The following is a 21,458-nucleotide window of genomic DNA, read 5'->3' as shown; positions in this document are numbered from 1 at the left end:
ATCAGTGATGATGATGATGATAGTAGTAATAATGATGATGATGATACTGATAACGATCATAACAATCATGCTGATAATAATAATAAGAAGAAGAAGAATGATAATGAAAAGAGAGGTGGAGAACGAGATGGAAGACGAAGAAGTACCGGGGAAAAAAGAAGGGAAACAAAGACCCGAATGCTGTTGATCGTGAAATTTGAATGAGCAAAAGGACCCAGGACTTCACTAGCTCGGGGTCAGGGGGGGGTGTCAGGGTGGAGGGGTGGGGGGTAGGACAGGTATTCACTCGGGGGCTAGGCCGTGCACTTTCAGCACACTCTTCAGCTGCTAAGTGGTGGAGCGGTGGAGCCCCACCCAGACAGCAGAAGACAGCTGTCCGCCAGTCAGCATGAGGGATGTCCCGGTGTGTGACCACATCTGGCCCGTTCTTTCACACCAACCATGCCCCTCTTTCTGTTTTTCCCTGGTCGTCTGAGTCAGCGTGCCCCTGCACGGCGGGTACATGACACACTGCACGGCGGGTACATGACACACTGCACGGCGGGTACATGACACACTGCACGGCGGGTACACGGCGGGTACATGACACACTGCACGGCGGGTACATGACACACTGCACGGCGGGTACATGACACACTGCACGGCGGGTACATGACACACTGTACGGCGGGTACATGACACACTGTACGGCGGGTACATGACACACTGCATGGCGGGTACATGACACACTGCACGGCGGGTACATGACACACTGCACGGCGGGTACATGACACACTGCACGGCGGGTACATGACACACTGCACGGCGGGTACATGACACACCGCGCGTCGTGCTCTTCTTCCATCGGGAGGCGCTTTGGCGTCATGTTCAATGCAGGGCGAAAGGCGAAAATGGACTTGCAGAGAAACTGCCGCGTGGAGTCTGCACAACAGAATGAGAGGACAGATAATACGAGCTCGGGGGGGGGGGGGGTGGGGGGCAGAGGGGTTAGAGGGGGGGGGACAATATCCCCTTGTGGACAGGTCTGACACTGGGCGACGCTCTGAGAAAGAGCAACAGAGAGAGATGGAGAGAGTCGGTTGACCAAGTCATCAGTGGTGAACCTTGAAGTAGTCCAGTGTTCTCTATCTCTGTATCTCTCTCAGTGTGTCTCTCTATGTCTTACTACTGGTGATGAGGGGAGGGGGAGGGGGGGACATAACTACTGGTGCAGAGGGGGGAGGAGGAGGGGGGGATATGATTACTGGTGTAGGGAGGACGGAGGAAGAGGGGTGGGAGCTTGATCTCGGTCCTACACATGACAGCCACTGTCATTTTGTAAATTGGAGTAACAGCGAGATCTGCTGAATTGTGTTGTCCGACTGTGACCGTCAGAACAGCTGAGGAAGCAACTGCTGTACCGACTATCTGTGGTCGATTTTGACTAGCTACGGGTGAACCTCGAGATCTACGAATGACCGAAGGCTAGCCGAGAATAACCCCGGGGTAAAAATCCAGCGGGGAGTATCTTGCTGCTGTTACTCCGGGGCCGGAGCATTAGCGCCTTGGTGATGGAGACGCTGGGGTGCTGGAGTCCTGTCTGTCTCCGGTGTGTATCCTGGTGTGAGGACAGAAGTATTGATCGGGTGGGGGTGTAAGGCAGTAGGGGGGTAGTGTGCTGGGGTACCTACTTTGACATTCTGAGATCCACCCACTGTGTTCTGTAACTATCAGACACCTTGTTGTTACCTAAAGGAGTAATGCGACACAGTAATAACCTGTGCGGGAGGGTTGGGGTGGGGGGGGAGGTGGAGAGAAAGAGGGGGCGGTGTGGCAAGAAAAGAGGCGTGACTGGATGGGTTCCATCGCTGAAGTAACTTGTTCCAGCTCTTTTTTCCCGGGGTTCACCATCACTGACATTTCAGCTCACGACATTGAACAACACAGACAACACTGGCCCGGTGCATTTCATACTACCAGTCTGACAAGGCAATTATGCAGTCTGGAAATAATATAACGTTGGTTTTTAGTATTAATCTTTTGTCACAGCAGATTTCTCTGTGTGAAATTCGGGCTGCCCTCCCCAGGCAGAGCGCGTCGCTTCAGTGAGAGTACCACCTGTTTTGTGGGTATTTTTCTGCTTGCAAGTGTATTTGCTTTCCTATCAAAGTGGATTTTTCTACGGAATTTTGCCAATGAAAACCAGATTGTTGCCGTGGGTTCTTTTACGTGTGATAAGTGCATGCTGCACACGGGACCTCGATTTATTTTTTTCATCCGAATGAGAGTCTAGACCACCTCTCAAGGTCTGGTGGAGGGGGAGAGAGTACTAGCGAGTGTAGGATGTTACACTTTCTAAAGTACAGCTGTATACAAAATGTATATTACTTCAAAAGCTATGTACAGCCATAAATCCACGAGTCTGTGCAGCATGTCTTTGCAGTGAAATAGACCAGGTATGTCTTTCAAACGAACAAGTGTCTGTAATAAAAAGAAATAAAACGAGGGTGCAAACAGTATTGTCATACTAGCATTGCATGTGGCTTACTACTGTTTGGCCATGGTATGTTTTGTTTCTTCCTTTCCTTTCTCCTTCATTAAATTACTCTCTCTTTTTTCTCCTTCTTTTCTTTTGCTTGTTTTACCAACTGTACCCACGATAGTCGTCTTGTCCAGTTCCCCACCTGTCGTTAGGACAGCAGTCAGGACACAGTAACGGGGTGGAGACCTGCCACACCTCTTTTCTCTCTCCCCTCTGTCTCTAACGTCTTTATTCCTCCTCTCCTCATCATCATCATCATCATCCTCTTCCTCTTCCTTCTTCTCTCCCTCCTCCTCTTCCTTCTCCTTCTTCTCTTCCTCCTCTTCTTTCTTCTCTTCCTTCTCCTCCTTCTCATCCTCCTCCTCTTCCTTCTCCTCCTCCTTCTCCTCCTCCTCTTCCTTTTCCTCCTCTTTCTTCTCCTCCTCCCCTCTTCCTTTTCCTCCTTCTCCTCCTTCTCCTGCTTCTTCTCTTCTTCCTCCTCCTCCTCTCCATCATGTCAGACGTGACTGACCAGGGTTATGCGCCTGGGTGAGGGAGCTACTTAGGAGCTGGAGTCTGCCTCTATCCGATCTACGATGTGGTGTGAAGAACGAACTATTGATGGCTGGGTACGGGACGGTGTGTTGAGGTTTCTGCTCTGAGGGGTGGTGGGGGGGGGGGAGGAGATATGACTGATGTGTGATGAAGCAAGGTATGGATTGATACGCACCATCATGATCGACAACTCATTCACCTCAACATTGTTCTTTATGATACATTGACTTCACCCTGTTAACCGTGTCTCTCACGACACTTATCTCCACAGACATAATGTTACCTCCACAGACCCTTCACAGACATAACGTTACCTCCACAGACATAACGTTACCTTCACAGACCCTTCACAGACATAACGATACCTCCACAGACCCTTCACAGACATAACGTTACTTTCACAGACATAACGATACATCCACAGACATAACGTTCCTTCCGCAGTCTGTAAAATCAATAACGTTGGGGTTAAACACATTCCACAGTACAACCGTGTTGTTACTTTGCCATCAGAATGTATGGACCTTGATGACTCCAATTATCCACAACTGTTTTGAAGGAGACACTTTGGGTATTTTCTGTACGAATGTGAGTCTTTATGAATGTGTATTGGACAAATAAAATCAGACTCTGATCCTGTTCACAAAATGTATTTTCACAATGCCAGACCGACTAAACTGGTCTGATCAATCCCAATACTGACGTGTGATTCACATGCCAAAGTACAGCTGATGGTGACACCAACGTGCTGCTGTCAGCAAAGCGTGCATGGTTTGGGCAATCCTGCAGGCCACGGCAGTTTGTCCAGGAGTGTGTGCGCCAGAACCACTCCTGTTCAGTGCAGCGGGGTTTCGTTCTGTGTTTTCTGCTGTGTTCTGTTCTTCCTGTCAGAAGGCAGATCACTGTTTGTTCAAGATGGGTTTCATCCTGCTTCTCAGGAAGCCCAGAGGCCAGACCAGCCACTGCAGTCTGCTGGCTGCCTTTGGTGTCAGTTCCTCTTGGGAAACACACACGGAGATAACACACTCAACTGCGCATTATTTTGACTCCTTTTTTTTTTCGCTTTGTTTGAAAAAGCCGCAGGGTAGATTTGTTGTTGTTTTCTTTTTTGATACAATGTGGAAATGTCCTGGTCCACTTTACAAAAACAAAGACAGACTGAAATGATTGTTTGAGCAGATTGCGTGTTGTTGGTGGTTCTTTTTTGTCATTGGGAACAGAACCTGAAAGCAAGTGGAATGTACATATGTCATCAGCGCTCTGGGTCGTCTCCTCTTGGAAGAAAGCCATGAGCGAGAATAACAAACTGCACAGTACATGCCTGCACTTTGTTCGTTTTCTTTTGCTTTGCTCTGTGATATCACAATCCACTGCGCTGCATCATTTCCTGCAACGTCTTTCTTTGCCCTGTAACAGCGGTAAACAGTTCTAACAGGAACACAATTTGCTAGTAGTTTCAGTGTGGTAACAAGTAATCGGGGTGCTTGTGGTGGTAACTCAGCAATAATTATTACTGTTGTACCACGCATTTTCTTAACCAAACTCTTTATGTCTTGCTCCTATTTTCTCCCTTTTTTTTTCTTATTGATCTTATTCTCAGTCTTCTGTCTTCACCCGAGTACCCCTACTCCTTCATCCTGTCTGTTCCCTTCACCCTCTGTCCAGCCCCTTTTCCCGTCCACCCATGTCAAAGTTGTACACGTCTTCCTTTCTCTCCTGCACTTGTGAAGTCAATGAGCTGAACATTTTATGAGACATGAGGATCCGTCTTTATTGTGTCCATTGTGTTTCCCTTCCATCTTCTGCTGCCCCGTGGTCAGTGGCTTACGGTGTAACGACATGGGTGTCATTGGGATGGATGGATGTAATCTGGCTGGTTATCATTGACGCATTGTCTATTTGTTATCGATATAGTGCATTTTAGCATTTTTGATAACACTCATGTTAATCACGCTTCACACCTTTGTTTTCATCGACTGCCTCCTGCCACTCCCTTGTTTTACCTGTCCTCTTCCTTCAGCACTCACCAACCCTGTGCGTGTGTGTGTGGGTGCATGTGTTTACAAGTATGCTATGTGTACTGATGAGTGTGTGTGTGGGTGTGCGTGCGTGTGTATGTGTTTGTGCGTGTGTGTGTATGAACAAAAAAGCGTCATTTGCTCATTCTGAAATCATGACATGAATAAAGGTTTAATCGCTGTCATCATGATTTCAAGTTAGCACTAAAAACATGCTTGGTTGAACTCTGAACCACACATGTGCATGTTGCTGCACGTGCAGGCGGCGGGGGCGAGACGTGCTGCGCGCGCTGTGTGCGGTGCCTGAGCCACGTGCCGTGCGGGTCGCTCATCTCCTGGATCATGCTGGTGCTGGGCCTGGGGGCCCTGGCCGGAAGTCTGCTCGTCGCCGCCCGGAAGACGCGCGCCCTGCTGCAGGATGACAGCCTGTGAGTCCACCCCGCCCCGCCACCCTCTTCCCCTTCACACACCCCCTACACACACCCCTCTTCCCCTTCACACACCCCCTACACACCCCTTCAACCCCTTCACACACACCCTACACACCCCTTCAGCCCCTTCACACCCCCCCTACACACCCCTTCAACCCCTTCACACACCCCCTACACACCCCTTCAACCCTTTCACACACCCCCTACACACCCCTTCAACCCCTTCACACACCCCCTACACACCCCTTCAACCCCTTCACACACACCCTACACACACCCCTCTTCCCCTTCACACACCCCCTACACACCCCTTCAACCCCTTCACACACCCCCTACACACCCCTTCAACCCCTTCACACACACCCTACACACCCCTTCAACCCCTTCACACACACCCTACACACCCCTTCAACCCTTTCACACACCCCCTACACACACCCCTCTTCCCCTTCACACACCCCCTACACACCCCTTCAACCCTTTCACACACCCCCTACACACCCCCCTCTTCCCCTTCACACACCCCCTACACACACCCCTCTTCCCCTTCACACACCCCCTACACACCCCTTCAACCCTTTCACACACACCCTACACACACCCCTCTTCCCATTCACACACCCCCTACACACCCCCCTCTTCCCCTTCACACACCCCCTACACACCCCTTCAACCCTTTCACACACACCCTACACACCCCCCTCTTCCCCTTCACACACCCCCTACACACACCCCTCTTCCCCTTCACACACCCCCTACACACCCCTTCAACCCTTTCACACACCCCCTACACACACCCCTCTTCCCCTTCACACACCCCCTACACACGCCTTCAACCCTTTCACACACCCCCTACACACCCCCCTCTTCCCCTTCACACACCCCCTACACACCCCTTCAACCCCTTCACACACCCCCTACACACCCCTTCAACCCTTTCACACACACCCTACACACACCTTCAACCCTTTCACACACCCCCTACACACCCCCCTCTTCCCCTTCACACACCCCCTACACACACCCCTCTTCCCCTTCACACACCCCCTACACACCCCTTCAACCCTTTCACACACACCCTACACACACCCCTCTTCCCCTTCACACACCCCCTACACACCCCTTCAACCCTTTCACACACACCCTACACACACCCCTCTTCCCCTTCACACACCCCCTACACACCCCTTCAACCCCTTCACACACCCCCTACACACACCCCTCTTCCCCTTCACACACCCCCTACACACCCCTTCAACCCCTTCACACACCCCCTACACACCCCTTCAACCCTTTCACACACCTCCTACACACACCCCTCTTCCCCTTCACACACCCCCTACACACCCCTTCAACCCTTTCACACACACCCTACACACCCCTTCAACCCTTTCACACACCCCCCTACACACCCCTTCAACCCCTTCACACACCCCCCTACACACCCCTTTCAACCCCTTCACACACACCCTACACACCCCTTCAACCCTTTCACCCACCCCCTACACACCCCTTCCAGCCCCTTCACACAACCTACACACCCTTCAACCCCTTCACACACCCCCTACACACCCCTTCAACCCTTTCACACACACCCTACACACCCCTTCAACCCCTTTCACACGCACACTACACACCCCTTCAACCCTTTCACCACACCCGACACACCCCTTCAACCCCCTTCACACACCCCCTACCACCCATTCAACCCCTTCACACACACCTACACACCCTTCAGCCCCTTCACACACCCCCTACACACCCCTTCAACCCCTTCACACACCCCCTACACACCCCCTTCAACCCTTTCACCCACCCCCTACACACCCCCTTCAACCCTTTCACACACCCCCTACACACCCCTTCAACCCCTTCACACACCCCCTACACACCCCTTCAACCCTACACACACACCTACACACACCCCCCTCTTCCCCCCTTCACACACCCCTACACACCCCTTCAACCCCTTCACCACACCCCCTACACACCCCTTCAAACCCTTCACACACACCCTACACACCCCTTCAACCCCTTCACACACCACCCCTACACACCCCTTCAACCCTTTCACACACCCCCTACACACACCCCCCTCTTCCCCCTTCACACACCCCCTACACACCCCCTTCAACCCTTTCACACACCCCTACACACACCCCTCTTCCCCTTCCACACACCCCTACACACACCCCTCTTCCCCTTCCACACACCCCCTACACACCCCTTCAACCCTTTCACACACACCCTACACACCACCCCTCTTCCCATTCACACACCCCCTACACACACCCCTCTTCCCCTTCACCACACCCCCCCTACACACCCCTTCAACCCCTTTCACACACACCCTACACACCCCCCCCTCTTCCCCTTCACACACCCCCTACACACACCCCCTCTTCCCCTTCACACACCCCCTACACACCCCTTCAACCCTTTCACACACCCCCTACACACACCCCTCTTCCCCCTTCACACACCCCCTACACACGCCTTCAACCCTTTCACACACCCCCCTACACACCCCCCTCTTCCCCTTCACACACCCCCTACACACCCCTTCAACCCCTTCACACACCCCCTACACACCCCTTCAACCCTTTCACACACCCCCTACACACACCTTCAACCCTTTCACACACCCCCTACACACCCCCCTCTTCCCCTTCACACACCCCCTACACACACCCCTCTTCCCCTTCACACACCCCCTACACACCCCTTCAACCCTTTCACACACACCCTACACACACCCCTCTTCCCCTTCACACACCCCTACACACCCTTCAACCCTTTCACACACACCCTACACACACCCCTCTTCCCCTTCACACACCCCCTACACACCCCTTCAACCCCTTCACACACCCCCTACACACACCCCTCTTCCCTTCACACACCCCCTACACACCCCTTCAACCCCTTCACACACCCCCTACACACCCCTTCAACCCTTTCACACACCTCCTACACACACCCCTCTTCCCCTTCACACACCCCCTACACACCCCTTCAACCCTTTCACACACCCCCTACACACCCCTTCAACCCTTTCACACACCCCCTACACACCCCTTCAACCCCTTCACACACCCCCTACACACCCCTTCAACCCCTTCACACACACCCTACACACCCCTTCAACCCTTTCACACACCCCCTACACACCCCTTCAGCCCCTTCACACACACCCTACACACCCCTTCAACCCCTTCACACACCCCCTACACACCCCTTCAACCCTTTCACACACACCCTACACACCCCTTCAACCCTTTCACACACACACTACACACCCCTTCAACCCTTTCACACACCCCCTACACACCCCTTCAACCCTTTCACACACCCCCTACACACCCCTTCAACCCTTTCACACACCCCCTACACACCCCTTCAACCCTTTCACACACCTTTCACCCTTCCATCACACACACCCTTCCTTTCACACAAACACACCCCCTTAATCGTTTCACACACCTTTCACCCATCCTTCACACACACCCTTCCCTTCACACACACACACACACACACACACACACACACACACACACCTTTAACCCTTTCACACACCTTTCACCCATCCTTCACACACACCCTTCCCTTCACACCCCCTTCATACACCTTTCCCTTCACACACACACACACACACACACACACACACACACCCTTCCCTTCAAACCCCCTTCACAACACACACACACACACACACACACACACACACACACACACACACACACACACACACCCTTCCCTTCACACCCCCTTCTCACACACACACACACACACACACACACTCACACACGTACGCACACATACACACACACACACACACACACACACACACATATATATATATATACACACGCACGCACACACACACACACACACACACACACACACACACACACACACCCTTCCCTTCACACACCCCTCACACACACACACGCGCGCACGCACGCACGCACACACACACATACACACACACACACACACACACACACACATCCCCTCAGTACTGACAGCACGGACGGTCTACATACAGTGAGGACGGAAAAGTGGAGAGTGCCCTCAGCCTGTCATTGTGTTGCCGTGCCGCACTGTGCCCCACGTGACTGGCTGCCGGGGCTGTCGTGCCTCAGGTCACGTCGCCTCCTCCTCTTCAAACTCTGGAGGTGCCCTTTGTGATTAGTATGCACTTCACAAAAAGTTAGCCACCGCTTCCTAACAGTGGTCATGTTTTCAGAATCCGTTTTTGTTGGAATTGAGACGCAATCTAGGCCGTGTATGGTCTACCACGTGCATCACATTGGCAGAGACGTGAAAAAAAAATGGTTAAGGACCGCATCATCAGTAAAAACAGCCATAGTTCCATAAAATGTTGTTTTTAAATCAAGAGATAATATAAATTGTGTATCGCTTTATTATTGATATACTGACTTCACAAAAACTTCACCACTTCAAGGTATGCTTGTTTTGTTTTGTTTTGTTTTATAATATGTTGTTGTTTTTAATCGAGAGATTATTTGAATTTTGCAGAGGCTGCCCCCCCCCATAGAGGTCTGTCACTGACTTCTCACACATCACGTCAAAAGTGTTTCAGTCACACGTGCACCACGAACATCTTTAGCATGCATTGGAAAGTCTGTTTCAGCCAAAAGTTGACAGCTTGCAATAGTCTACAGAAAGGTTTCATTACATAAAAACGTAATCAATGGTGTTGGCTGTTCCGCTGTTTGCCGAATATCCTGCATCATGGCGCCCTGCCCCCAAGGAAAAAAAAACTATGCAAGGTCACAAGTGGTCCTTAACTTTGTGTGAACGCTGTGTATCTCAAGTAGCTCCTCAGCGCAGACAACAGAGGAATGTTTGTTGTGTTGTGTCACAGTGATGTGGAGGAGGAGGATTGGCGTGGTGGTCTGTCCTTCCTGTACAGTGATGGGGAGGAGGATTGACGTGGTGGTCTGTCCTTCCTGGTCCTGTACAGTGATGGGGGAAGGAGGATTGACGTGGTGGTCTGTCCTTCCTGGTCCTGTACAGTGATGGGGGAAGGAGGATTGACGTGGTGGTCTGTCCTTCCTGTACAGTGATGGGGGGAGGAGGATTGGCGTGGTGACCTGTCTTCCTGGTCCTGTACAGTGATGAGGGGAGGAGGATTGACGTGGTGGTCTGTCCTTCCTGGTCCTGTACAGTGATGGGGGGAGGAGGATTGGCGTGGTGGTCTGTCCTTCCTGTACAGTGATGGGGGGAGGAGGATTGGCGTGGTGGTCTGTCCTTCCTGTACAGTGATGGGGGGAGGAGGATTGGCGTGGTGGTCTGTCCTTCCTGGTCCTGTACAGTGATGGGGAGGAGGATTGGCGTGGTGGTCTGTCCTTCCTGGTCCTGTACAGTGATGTGGAGGAGGATTGGCGTGGTGGTCTGTCCTTCCTGGTCCTGTACAGTGATGGGGGGAGGAGGATTGGCGTGGTGGTCTGTCCTTTCTGTACAGTGATGGGGGGGGAGGAGAATTGGCGTGGTGGTCTGTCCTTCCTGGTTCTGTACAGTGATGGGGGGAGGAGGATTGGCGTGGTGGTCTGTCCTTCCTGGTCCTGTACAGTGATGGGGGGAGGAGGATTGGCGTGGTGGTCTGTCCTTCCTGGTCCTGTACAGTGATGGGGGGAGGAGGATTGGCGTGGTGGTCTGTCCTTCCTGGTCCTGTACAGTGATGGGGGGAGGAGGATTGGCGTGGTGGTCTGTTCTTCCTGTACAGTGATGTGGAGGAGGATTGACGTGGTGGTCTGTCCTTCCTGGTCCTGTACAGTGATGGGGGGAGGAGGATTGGCGTGGTGGTCTGTCCTTCCTGGTCCTGTACAGTGATGGGGGGAGGAGGATTGGCGTGGTGGTCTGTCCTTCCTGGTCCTGTACAGTGATGTGGAGGAGGATTGGCGTGGTGGTCTGTCCTTCCTGTACAGTGATGGGGGGAGGAGGATTGGCGTGGTGGTCTGTCCTTCCTGGTTCTTTACAGTGATGGGGGGAGGATTGGCGTGGTGGTCTGTCCTTCCTGTACAGTGATGGGGAGGAGGATTGGCGTGGTGGTCTGTCCTTCCTGGTCCTGTACAGTGATGGGGGGAGGAGATTTGGCGTGGTGGTCTGTTCTTCCTGGTCCTGTAGAGTGATGGGGGGAGGAGGATTGGCGTGGTGGTCTGTCCTTCCTGTACAGTGATGGGGGGAGGAGAATTGGCGTGGTGGTCTGTCCTTCCTGGTCCTGTACAGTGATGGGGGGAGGAGGATTGGCGTGGTGGTCTGTCCTTCCTGGTCCTGTACAGTGATGGGGAGGAGGATTGGCGTGGTGGTCTGTCCTTCCTGTACAGTGATGGGGGGAGGAGGATTGGCGTGGTGGTCTGTCCTTCCTGTACAGTGATGTGGAGGAGGATTGGCGTGGTGGTCTGTCCTTCCTGGTCCTGTACAGTGATGTGGAGGAGGATTGGCGTGGTGGTCTGTCCTTCCTGGTCCTGTACAGTGATGGGGAGGAGGATTGGCGTGGTGGTCTTTCCTTCCTGGTCCTGTACAGTGATGGTGAGGAGGATTGGCGTGGTGGTCTGCCCTTCCTGGTCCTGTACAGTGATGGTGAGGAGGATTGGCGTGGTGGTCTGTCCTTCCTGGTCCTGTACAGTGATGGGGAGGAGGATTGGCGTGGTGGTCTTTCCTTCCTGGTCCTGTACAGTGATGGTGAGGAGGATTGGCGTGGTGGTCTGTCCTTCCTGGTCCTGTACAGTGATGGTGAGGAGGATTGGCGTGGTGGTCTGTCCTTCCTGGTCCTGTACAGTGATGGGGAGGAGGATTGGCGTGGTGGTCTTTCCTTCCTGGTCCTGTACAGTGATGGTGAGGAGGATTGGCGTGGTGGTCTGTCCTTCCTGGTCCTGTACAGTGATGGTGAGGAGGATTGGCGTGGTGGTCTGTCCTTCCTGGTCCTGTACAGTGATGGTGAGGAGGATTGGCGTGGTGACCTGTCTTCCTGGTCCTGTAGAGTGATGGGGGGAGGAGGATTGGCGTGGTGGTCTGTCCTTCCTGGTCCTGTACAGTGATGGGGGGAGGAGGATTGACGTGGTGATCTGTCCTTCCTGGTCCTGTACACTCTGTGGACGTGGGAGCACTCTGATTGGCTGCTTCATCTAAGTAGGATGTGTGGATTGTTTCCTGTCTGTGATGAATCATATCATCTGATGATTGTATCAAGTTGGTGGCTTTTTGGTCTGTCCTCATGGTCGGTCCTCAGATCGGTGTAAACGGTGCATGACCGAAGAAGCAACAGCAGAGAAATGATAACCATCATCTTCATCATCATCATCATCATCATTTGCGCTGCTCGATAAGGATAATAGTCATGCATAAAGCTGTCTCTCCCTCTATTTCATCCACGCCTCATACACCCCCACCCCCCCCTCCCTCTCTCTCTCTCTCTCTCTCTCTCTCTCTCTCTCTCTCTCTCAGTGTGTAAGCAAGGAAAAAGGCGAATGTAAGTATGCGTGTGCATGTCTGTGTACTTGTGTGTTCGAGAATATGTGGGTGATGCCAGTATGTGCACACACATGCGTGTGTTTGAAGATTTTCATATGGCAATGTTTTGTATGAGTTTCATGATGTTTCCGTAATTGTAATCTTTGATTCATCCGTTTATGTATCTATTAATATCTATTTGGTTTGTTCTATGTCATTTATTTATTCACACTTATTTCATTTATTTCAATGTGTGCATGTATGTGTATGTGTGTGTGAGGGCATAGTGTAAAGAAGCTTCCAGCTTATCCATTCTCCCCTCAATAAAACATTTGTCATTGTCATCTCTCTCTCTCTCTCTCTCTCTGTGAGTTCAAGTTCATGGACCAGAGAAGACGTGTTTTTTTAGGAGCTCTCCAAACTTTACAATTTTTTTTTTATTAATTATTACTTTCTAAGTCATTTTTATTCAGCAAATGATGGATGGTGCCGGTGATGAAGTTGTACTACCAGCGGACCAGAAGATGTCAAAATTGTTGGCATTACAGAAGGTTGACATTGAAAAATCGATAAAAGATATTTTGGATAAGAAGTTTACAACATTCTCGCTTCAAATATCATCCAGCATCGACAGTGCAGTGCGAGAATTGAAAGAAGAAATACACGTGCTGCGTATGAAGTCTGGTGCATTGGAGCAGGCAGTGAACACTTCGCTGACTGAAACGAACAACACGAAACAGAACCTGTTGAGACTGGAGGATGATACGACCTTTCTCTGCCTATAGCAGATGTGGTGTAGCGTACATGTATTGATTGGTCAGTCTGAACGCAAGTGACACCTCCTTTAGAAACAGGAACTGAAACTGAAACTAACCATTCCCCCTCCCCCCCCCCCCCACCCCCCCTGTGGTTGCAGGTTGTGGTTCAGTGTGTCCCTCAGGAAATCTCCACTCTTCCTCTCACTGTTACCTTTTGAAACTTCCTCATGTCAGTAAAAGAACCTTTTGTAAACGTTCTTTCCTCTTTGCTGTTCGTCATATCTGGAACAACCTTTCTCATATTAGCCGTGCATCTGATTCTATCTGTGCTTTTCGCTCTTCACTAAAAACTCATATTTTCAAAACCTATCTTTTAGCACTCTCTGTTTCCTTCTTGTCCAACACCACCCCACGCCTGTCAGCTCACTGTGGATGCATAGAGAGTGGGGGGGAGGGAGGGGTTTTGAGAAAGAGTGGTCATGAATGATTAATATTATTTGTATTTTTTTCTTTCATGTAAAGCGCCCTGAGCTCTTAGAGAGAAAAGACACTATATAAATGTACATTATTATTATCATCATGGGAAATCACTTAGAGCTTAGCCTTTTGTGAAGGACCATGACTCTCAAACTAGGAAGCAAAATTGCACTGGCTCGTGGTGCTGCAGCCTTGGGGGCTAGCTGGCCTTTGGAAATCATCCCAACGCCGACTGTCCTAAAACCCTCTTGGCCGAGAGAGTGGGGATGTATCTTGGGCAAGACACTCTCCACTATAATCAAATTCTGACCCAGATAGCCGGGACAGCAGTTACCTCCTCTGCTGTTCTGATGGTCATAGTCGTAAACGACTGACTATCATACCTTATTATTCTTATTAAACATTCCTCCTCCGCCGTGGTTGCAGGCTGTGGTTCATGGAGCTGACGGTGACGGGGGTGGCGGTGGCCATGTTCGTGCTGGGCACGTGCTTCCTGGTGGTGGCGCACCTGTCCTCAGAGCCCACCTGCCGCCGCCTCTTCAACTCCTCCGGCAAGAACTCCTGTGCCCGGGGACTCAACATCTTTGTGAGTACAGAGCACCCCACCCCCATTCCCCCTCCCCTACCCACTCTGAGTGGGAGGAGGGGAGGCAGTCTGTTTTGTTTCTCTCCAAAACTAAAGGATTGAAATATAATTGCTTCTAGGGCAGATTTGCCCAAGTGGAGAGAGAGAGATGATTTTTGTTGTTGTTTTTGTTGTTGTTCTCTCTTTGGACATATAGTGCTGATAAGACTTCTTTTTTTCATACTATACAGGTATTGTCCCTGTTCATGTGGAGCCATTGTGGAAACACACACACTCTGTCTCTCTCTCTCACCATTTCCACCCCCACACTCACACACATATATGTACACAGAGTAAACATGGTTTTTTTCAAAGGGCAGATGAAAAAAGTTTCAGTCTCCTGCTCCCTCCCTCCCCCGTTACCGCTGCCCTACCTGTGCAGGAGGGAGAGAGAGGGGGGTGTGACAATGGCGCCAGGCCTGCACCTGGGTCTTACCTGTGCAATTTGCCCGTCACGTGGCTGTCGTTACCTGCCGTAATGGAGCTGGGAACCTCCGCTCTCAGTCAGGGGCACGGTGCCACTTGACTGCATCCCTCCTCCCCTCCCCCTCACTCCCTCTCCCTACAGACCGCCCCTTCATTTGTGTGTGTGTGTACCTTTCTGTTCATAGATGTTGTTGTTAGTGTGTTCACATTGTGTGTACCTTTCTGTTCATAGATGTTGTTGTTAGTGTGTTCACATTGTGTGTACCTGTCTGTTCAGGGCTGTTGTTGTTGTCAGTGTGTTCACATTGTGTGTACCTTTCTGTTCAGGGCTGTTGTTGTCAGTGTGTTCACATTGTGTATACCTGTCTGTTCAGGGATGTTGTTGTCAATGTGTTCACATTGTGTGTACCTTTCTGTTCAGGGCTGTTGTTGTCAGTGTGTTCACATTGTGTGTACCTTTCTGTTCAGGGCTGTTGTTGTTGTCAGTGTGTTCACATTGTGTATACCTTTCTGTTCAGGGCTGTTGTTGTCAGTGTGTTCACATTGTGTGTACCTTTCTGCTCAGGGCTGTTGTTGTCAGTGTGTTCACATTGTGTGTACCTTTCTGTTCAGGGCTGTTGTTGTCAGTGTGTTCACATTGTGTGTGTGTGTACCTTTCTGTTCAGGGCTGTTGTTGTCAGTGTGTTCACATTGTGTGTACCTGTCTGTTCAGGGCTGTTGTTGTCAGTGTGTTCACATTGTGTGTGTGTGTGTGTGTGTGTGTGTGTACCTGTCTGTTCGGGGCTGTTGTCAGTGTGTTCACATTGTGTGTACCTTTCTGCTCAGGGCTGTTGTTGTCAGTGTGTTCACATTGTGTGTGTACCTGTCTATTCGGGGCTGTTGTCAGTGTGTTCACACTGTGTGTGTGTACCTGTCTGTTCAGGGCTGTTGTTGTCAGTGTGTTCACATTGTGTGTACCTTTCTGTTCAGGGCTGTTGTTGTCAGTGTGTTCACATTGTGTGTGTGTGTACCTTTCTGTTCAGGGCTGTTGTTGTCAGTGTGTTCACATTGTGTGTACCTGTCTGTTCGGGGCTGTTATTGTCAGTGTGTTCACATTGTGTGTGTGTGTACCTGTCTGTTCAGGGCTGTTGTTGTCAGTGTGTTCACATTGTGTGTGTGTGTACCTGTCTGTTCGGGGCTGTTATTGTCAGTGTGTTCACATTGTGTGTACCTTTCTGTTCAGGGCTGTTGTTGTTAGTGTGTTCACATTGTGTGTGTGTTTACCTGTCTGTTCAGGGCTGTTGTTGTCAGTGTGTTCACATTGTGTGTACCTTTCTAGAAAGGTTCAGGGCTGTTGTTGTCAGTGTGTTCACATTGTGTGTGTGTTTACCTGTCTGTTCAGGGCTGTTGTTGTCAGTGTGTTCACATTGTGTGTACCTGTCTGTTTGTCAGTGTGTTCACATTGTGTGTGTGTGTACCTGTCTGTTCAGGGCTGTTGTTGTCAGTGTGTTCACCTTATGTGTACCTTTCTGTTCAGGGTTGTTGTTGTCAGTGTGTTCACACTGTGTGTGTGTGTACCTGTCTGTTCAGGGCTGTTGTTGTCAGCGTGTTCACATTGTGTGTACCTTTCTGTTCAGGGCTGTTGTTGTCAGTGTGTTCACATTGTGTTTACCTGTCTGTTCGGTGCTGTTGTCAGTGTGTTCACATTGTGTGTACCTTTCTGTTCAGGGCTGTTGTTGTCAGCGTGTTCACATTGTGTTTACCTGTCTGTTCGGTGCTGTTGTCAGTGTGTTCACATTGTGTGTACCTGTCTGTTCAGGGCTGTTGTTGTCAGCGTGTTCACATTGTGTTTACCTGTCTGTTCGGTGCTGTTGTCAGTGTGTTCACATTGTGTGTACCTTTCTGTTCAGGGTTGTTGTTGTTAGTGTGTTCACATTGTGTGTGTGTACCTTTCTGTTCAGGGTTGTTGTTGTCAGTGTGTTCACATTGTGTGTACCTTTCTGTTCAGGGCTGTTGTTGTCAGTGTGTTCACATTGTGTGTGTGTACCTTTCTGTTCAGGGCTGTTGTTGTCAGTGTGTTCACATTGTGTGTACCTTTCTGTTCAGGGCTGTTGTTGTCAGTGTGTTCACATTGTGTGTACCTTTCTGTTCAGGGCTGTTGTTGTCAGTGTGTTCACATTGTGTGTACCTTTCTGCTCAGGGCTGTTGTTGTCAGTGTGTTCACATTGTGTGTGTGTACCTGTCTGTTCGGGGCTGTTGTAGTCAGTGTGTTCACATTCTTTCCTTTCTGACTGCAGTTGCTGATCTGTATGGCTCGGAATGTGTGGGTGGAAGGGGATGAACGAGATGTGGGGTGGGTGTGTGGTGGAGGTGTGAAGGGATGTGGAGACAGGAGAGAGAGAGAGAGAGAGTGTGTGTGTGTGTGTGTGTGTGTGTGTGTGTGTGTGTGCGTTGTGTGTGTGTGTTAGTGCGTTAGTGTGTTAATGTGTGTGTGTGTGTGTGTTAGTGCGTTAGTGTGTTAATGTGTGTGTGTGTGTGAGTGTGTATGTGCGTTGTGTGTGTGTGTGTTAGTGCGTTAGTGTGTTAATGTGTGTGTGTGTGTGTGTGTGCGTTGTGTGTGTGTGTTTGTGCGTTAGTGTGTTAATGTGTGTGTGTGTGTGTAAAGTGAACGTGCAGTTATATGTATGTGTGTGTGAGGGAGTGGTGAGTGTGAGTGAATAAGTGTGTGTGTGTGTGTGCGTGCGTGCGTGTGTGCGTATGTGTGTGTGTGTGTGTCCATGCATGTATAATGTGTGTGTGCGCTTAACCATAGACCTTAACCATCTAGCCTCTACATATCCATCATTACCCCTTCTAATAATCCCAGAATATTGCTTGCTCACCCTTTCCCAGCCTCCCTCCCCTCTCTCTCTACCCCCTCTCTATCTCCCTTGTTCCCTCTCTCTGTGTCTCTCTCCCTGTCTCTGTCTCTGTCTTTCTCTCTCTCTCTCTCTCTCTCGCTCTCTCTCTCTCTCTCTCTCTCCCAGTCTCTCACTCTGTCTCTCTGTCTCTGTCTCTCTCTCTGTCTCTCTGTTCTCTCTGTCTCTCTCTCTCTCTGAAACACTGAAACAGTGTTTTTTTTTTTCTCTCTCTCTCAGTCTCTCACTCTGTCTGTCTCTGCCTCTCTCTCTCTCTGTCTCTCTCTCTCTCTGTCTCTCTCTCTCTCTCTCTCTCTCTCTCTCTCTCTCTGAAACACTTTGTGTTTCAGTATTTCAGTGTTGTTTCCCTCTCTCTCTCTGTCTCTGTCTCTCTCTTCCTTCCTCAGTCCCCTACCCCTCCTCCCACTTCCTTCAACCTCAGCCACCCCCTTTTCAGTTGAACAATCCTTTCCCAACCATTGATTTTCAGAAATGATGATTTCTAAGTAATAATCAGTAATAAAAAGAATGATAATATTAATAATGATAATAATGATAGTGATAATAATATCATTTATTTTCAGTCTAATATCATCATCTTAGATAAACAGACTGTATGTATGATAGTCATTTGTGTCCGACTATGACCATCAGAACAGCAGAAGAAACAACTGCTGTCCCGACTATCTGGGCTAGAATTTAATTTTTGTGGAGAGTGTCTTGTTTAAGTTACATCCCCACTCTCTCAGCCAAGAGGGTTTTAGGACAGTCTGCGTTGGGATGGTTCCCAAAGGCCAACGAGCCTCCAAGGCTGCAACACTAAGAACCAGTGCAGTTTTGCCTCATAGCTTGAGAATCAGACTATATATAAATAAACGTAATGTAACATGTGACCCACTGACTGTTGCAGCTGTTGGTGTTTGTGTACATGCAGAGTGTGGGATGGGTGTTGGTGAGCACCGTGTGTGTGTCCATATAAGTGTACATGTACTGCCCAGTTGACTGTGACCCACTCACTGTTGCAGCAGTTGGTGTTTGTCCACATGCTGTGTGTGTATGTGGGGAGGAGGGGTTGTCTGATTGTGTGTGTGTGCATGTAAGTGTATATGTATTGCCCAGTTGACATGACAGTGACACACTGTTGCAGCTGTTGGTGTTTGTAAACCTGCTAGTGCTGCAGCCTTGGGGGCCAGTTGGCCTTTGGGAACCATCCCAACACTGTATGTCCTGAAACCCTCTTGGCCGGGAGAGTGGGGGTGTAACATGGGCAAGACACTCTCCACTACAAATCAAATTCTGGCCCAGATAGTCGGGCAGCAGTTGCCTCATCTGCTGTTCTAAACACGACTATCATCAGTACACCTGTTGTGATGTATGTTGGGGGCAACGTGTGTGTGTGTGTCCATATAAGTGTGCATGTACTGCCCAGCTGACTGTGACCCACTGACTGTTGCAGCTGTTGGTGTTTGTGTACGTGCTGTGTGTGGGGTGGGTGTTGGTGAGCGCCGTGCTGACCACCCCAGTGGTGATGCTGGTTATGATGTTCTTCGTCACCTCCACCCTGCAACCTGGATCCTGTCTGCAGCTCCACAACTACGGTATGATCACCCCCCTCCCCCCCCCCCCCCCCCCCCCCCCCCCCCCCCCGCACCCTCCTCACTGCTCCCTGCATGCACACACACACACACACACACGCACACACATGCACACACATGCACACACACGTACACACATGCACACACGCAAAGGCAAGGAGATTACCTCTAACAGCGATAAACAAACATGCGCGTGCACACAATCTCTCTCTCTCTCTCTCTCTCTCTCTGTCTCTCAAATCCAGGGAATGGGTTTACCTCCTTCAGTGATAAACACACACCCACACACACTCACACACACACACACTCACACACACACACACTCACTCACACACACACACACACACACACTCACACACACACACACACACTCACTCACACACACACACACACACACACACACACACACACACACACACACACACACACACACACACACACACACACTCACTCACTCACACACACACACACACACACACACACACACACACTCACACACACATGCCATGTGCATGCACACTCATACACACAGAATCAGAGTGACTGACTGCACAGAAGACTGACTCCATATCCATAGTATCAGCAAAGTTGTGCCCAAAGTTAGGCATCCGGGTTTAATGGATCCAGCAGATTTGTTCACTGGCTGCCAAACCCTCAGATAGCAGGTAACGCCCCTTAGACATGTAGATAGGGACCCGACCTGCTTTCCGACCTGAAGAAGATTATTCTGAATTTCTCTTCTCGCTTTCCCAATCAGCTTTCTTTCTTTTCTTTTTCTTTTCTTTTTTTCCTCTTTTATTTTCTTCTTTCTTTTTCTTTCTTTTTTTTTTTTTTTGATTGGTTGTTGTGTTGGCTGATTGGCAGGTGGTGTGTGTGTTGTGTATATGTCTGTGTGTGTGTGTGCGTGTGTTTATGCTTGCGTGTATGTGTGTGTGCTTGCGTGCGTGCGTTTGTGTGTATTTGTGTGCGTGTGTGTGTGTGGTGTGTGTGTGCGCGTGCATGTCGTTGTGTTTGTGTGTGTGTGTGTGTGTGTTTGCTTGCTTGTGTGTGTGTGTGTGTGTGCGTGCGTGTGTGCTGCGTGCGTGCACGCCCACACTGAAAAATCTAAGTTCTCTTTCGTAACTTGTATTTGATATAATGTGGTGTAACGTGGGGCAGGCAGCGGGGTAGCGGGGCCAAGAAGCTTCTATCAGCTAATCTGACAGGCCCTGAGTGTGCCTGCTCTGGTTTGTGGCATTGTGCACATGTTTCCTGCACGCCTGCCACGCACCTGCCTCTGGCTCCTCGTGTGGGGAGCTGGGCTTTCCTTCTGCTGCTGCTTCTTCTTCTTCGTTGTCTTCTTTTTCTTTTTGGCTTGGTTACTTTTAATACACTATTCCAGTTACTATTCTTATTCGTCGTTTGTTTTTGTTGTGTTTTTTTTCATTTTATTTCTTTATTTCTATTTTCTGTGTCGTTCTTTATTTTTAGGTTTTGTGTCGTTAAATGGGCAGAGTTGTAAAAAGGCCTTTACTGCGCCTGATTCTGTACCCGTTAAAGATTCAATCAATCAGTCTTCGTTGTTGTTGTTTTATTGTTTTCTTTTCTTTTTTCTCTTTTCTTTGTGGGGGGGATGTGGTATTTATGAAGAATGATTATGAGAAGAATTAAGGAGGAGGAGGAGGTGCTGGTGGAGGTGGAGGAGGATAGTACATTTACTGAGCTCTTTCAAGTGCTTT

The 21,458-nt window shown here is 50.0% G+C and overlaps 1 protein-coding gene across 6 annotated transcripts in view; it reads left to right on the top strand.

The window, feature by feature from the left end:
• Positions 1–21,458, top strand: part of LOC143298545 (uncharacterized) — an 83,142-nt gene that overhangs the window by 38,127 nt on the left and 23,557 nt on the right. For all 6 annotated transcript variants that reach the window (XR_013057423.1, XR_013057422.1, XR_013057424.1 and 3 more), the window contains exons 3-5: positions 5,336–5,501; positions 14,645–14,804; positions 19,602–19,743. Coding sequence is in view for 3 of the 6 variants with exons in the window: in XM_076611413.1 (XP_076467528.1) it covers positions 5,336–5,501; positions 14,645–14,804; positions 19,602–19,743 (468 nt within the window). In the remaining 3 variants the exon portion in view is untranslated. The remainder of the gene's footprint in view (positions 1–5,335; positions 5,502–14,644; positions 14,805–19,601; positions 19,744–21,458) is intronic.

The sequence above is a fragment of the Babylonia areolata genome, chromosome 24, assembly GCF_041734735.1.
Source record: "Babylonia areolata isolate BAREFJ2019XMU chromosome 24, ASM4173473v1, whole genome shotgun sequence".
Lineage (NCBI taxonomy): Eukaryota > Metazoa > Mollusca > Gastropoda > Neogastropoda > Buccinidae > Babylonia > Babylonia areolata.
The sequence above is the reverse complement of the archived record's forward strand: the minus strand, read 5'-3'. Positions and strand labels throughout refer to the sequence as shown.